The following is a 2,387-nucleotide window of genomic DNA, read 5'->3' as shown; positions in this document are numbered from 1 at the left end:
GGGGGGGGGGGGGGCGTATGCCGTAAACCCTGAACCCTGGCGCTGGCCGCGGTGAAGCAGATAGCGCTTCACACGCTAAACCCTAGCTTTCTCCTCCAAACCCTAAACCCTAGTTCCAAACCCTAAACCCTAATTTCCAAACCCTAAACCCTAATTTCCAAACCCTAGAGCAGCTGTGGAGCCCTTGCCAGCCTCTGCAGCTCCGCAAACCCTAGCCGCGAAACCCTAAACCCTAAACCCTAGGTGGGGCTGCGCGCAGCCCGTGCAAAAAGCCAAACCCTAAACCCTAAACCCTAAACCCTTGTGTTTCTCCGCAGAAGCTGCAGAGGGACGGGCGTTCGCATGCAGCCCCGAACAGTCACCATTGATGTGCCTAGAGGTAATCTTTTGCTGCTGCTGCTGTTGCTGCTGCAGCACCGTCTGCTGCTGCTGCTTCGATTGCTGCTGCTGCTGCACAACCGCCGCTGCTGCTGCAGCTCTCACGCAAGTGCTGCCGCTTCAGCTGCTGCTTCGGCTGCTGCCGCTGCTATTGCCCGACTGCATCTGCTGCTGCTGCTGCTGCTGCCAAACTCCATCTGCTGCTGCTGCTGCTGCTGCTGCTGCTGCTGCTGCAGGCGTTCGCCACGGCATGCAGATGCGGGTGCCCAACCAGGGCCACGCGGGTTTGCGGGGAGGAAAGCCGGGGCACTTGTTCGTTAGCGTAAGTTAATAAGCCTGCTGCTGCTGCTGCTGCTGCTGCTGCTGCTGCTGCTGCTGCTGCTGCTGCTGCTGCTGCTGCTGCTGTTTTCTTTTCGTTCGTGATGCTGCTGCTTTTGCTGCTGTAGGGTGATTGTTGCTGCTTTGCTGCTGCCCCGCTGCGGCTGCTCTGCTGTTGCTGCTGCTGCTGCTGCTGCGGATGAATTCTAATTATTTATTTTAATTATTTGTTTATTTATTTATTTATTTATTTATTTTAATTATTTAATTGTTTATTTTAATTGTTTTAATTCAGATTAATATTCGGCCCCACGCGGTCTTCCGCTGGATTGACGATGACCTGCATGCAGACGTGCCTTTGTCTCTAAAGCAGGTAATTAAATAAAACAAAAACAAATAAATAAACAAATAAATAAATAAATAAATAAATAAATAAATAAATAAATAAATAAATAAATAAATTTGAATTCAAAATGAAGAAAAGAATTAAAATGATTTTGAATTTCTTTTTTCCGTTTCTCGCACTTCAATATCCCACCATTTGCCGTCTTGACATCAAGTCTAATTTTTTGTTTTTTTTTTGTTTTTTTTTCGAATTTTGGTTCTTTTGGATGTTTTTGGGAGCTCTTTTTCTCTTTTTGTTTGAAATAATTCCATTAAATCGGAATTTGCGTTTTTTTGAGCTCTTAAAACCTCTTTTTGGTTTTTTTTTTCCTTTTAGTGCCTCCTCGGCGGCCGCGTGGCCGTCCCCACACTCGAGGGGCCCCTCAGCCTCCAGGTGTCTCCGCAGACACCCCCGGGGGCCCTCAAAGTCCTCAAGGGCAGGGGGCCCCCCCGGCTGCAGCAGCAAACTGCAGCAGGAAACCTCGTGCTGCACTTCCAACTCAGCGTGAGCTGCTGCTGCTGCTGCTGCTGCTGCTGCTGGGGATGCTGCTGCTGCTGCTGCTGGGGATGCTGCTGATGCTCCTGCTGCTGCTGGGGATGCTGCTGCTGCTGCTGGGGATGCTGCTGCTGCTGCTGGGGATGCTGCTGCTGCTGCTGCGGATGCTGCTGCTGCTGCTGGGGATGCGGGGGATGCTGCTGCGGATGCTGCTGCTGCTGCTGCTGAGGATGAGGGGGATGCTGCTGTGGATGCTGTTGCTGCTGCTGTTGGGGATGAGGGGGAATGCTGCGGATGCTGCTGTTGCTGCTGCTGCGGTGGATGCTGCTGCTGCTGCTGCTGCTGGGGATGTGGGGGTGCTGCTGGGGATCCTGCTGCTGCTGCTGGGAATGCTGATGCTGCTGTGGCTGCTGTGATCTCTGCGGCCGCCGCTGCTGCTGGTGCTTCTCGGGGGTGTTGCTGCTGCTGCTTCTGCTCGGTGTTGCTGCTTACATACCTGCTGCTGCTGCTGCTGCTGCTGCTGCTTCTGCAGCTGCCCAGCTCGCTGACACCGCAGCAAACTCGACTGATAGAGGAGTTTGACAGGTTGGAGACAGAGCAGCGGGAAGCAGCAGAAGCAAGGCGCCGTGCTGCTGCTGCTGCTGCAGCAGCAGCAGCAGCAAAAAATAAGCAGGCTGCAGCAGCAGATGAGGCCGCCAAGAGCCGCAAACAAGAAACCCGCAAGACAGAGTCCCCAAAGAACGCAAACCCCACACGATCCCAGGACCCCACAACACGATCCCAGGACCCCACAACACGATCCCAGGACCCC

The 2,387-nt window shown here is 53.5% G+C and overlaps 1 protein-coding gene across 1 annotated transcript in view; it reads left to right on the top strand.

Moving 5' to 3' along the window:
• Positions 1–2,387, top strand: part of ENH_00005730 (DnaJ domain-containing protein, putative) — a gene marked incomplete at both ends in the record, with an annotated part of 5,433 nt that extends 3,046 nt beyond the window's left edge. Inside the window, 4 exons of the mRNA XM_013584027.1 lie at positions 615–700; positions 992–1,069; positions 1,418–1,585; positions 2,109–2,387. Of these exons, the coding sequence (XP_013439481.1) occupies positions 615–700; positions 992–1,069; positions 1,418–1,585; positions 2,109–2,387 (611 nt within the window). The remainder of the gene's footprint in view (positions 1–614; positions 701–991; positions 1,070–1,417; positions 1,586–2,108) is intronic.

This window comes from Eimeria necatrix, genomic scaffold, assembly GCF_000499385.1.
Source record: "Eimeria necatrix Houghton genomic scaffold, Enh_scaff116, whole genome shotgun sequence".
Taxonomy (NCBI): Eukaryota; Apicomplexa; class Conoidasida; order Eucoccidiorida; family Eimeriidae; genus Eimeria; species Eimeria necatrix.
Note: the sequence above shows the minus strand (reverse complement) of the source record. Positions and strands in the feature narration are given on the sequence as shown.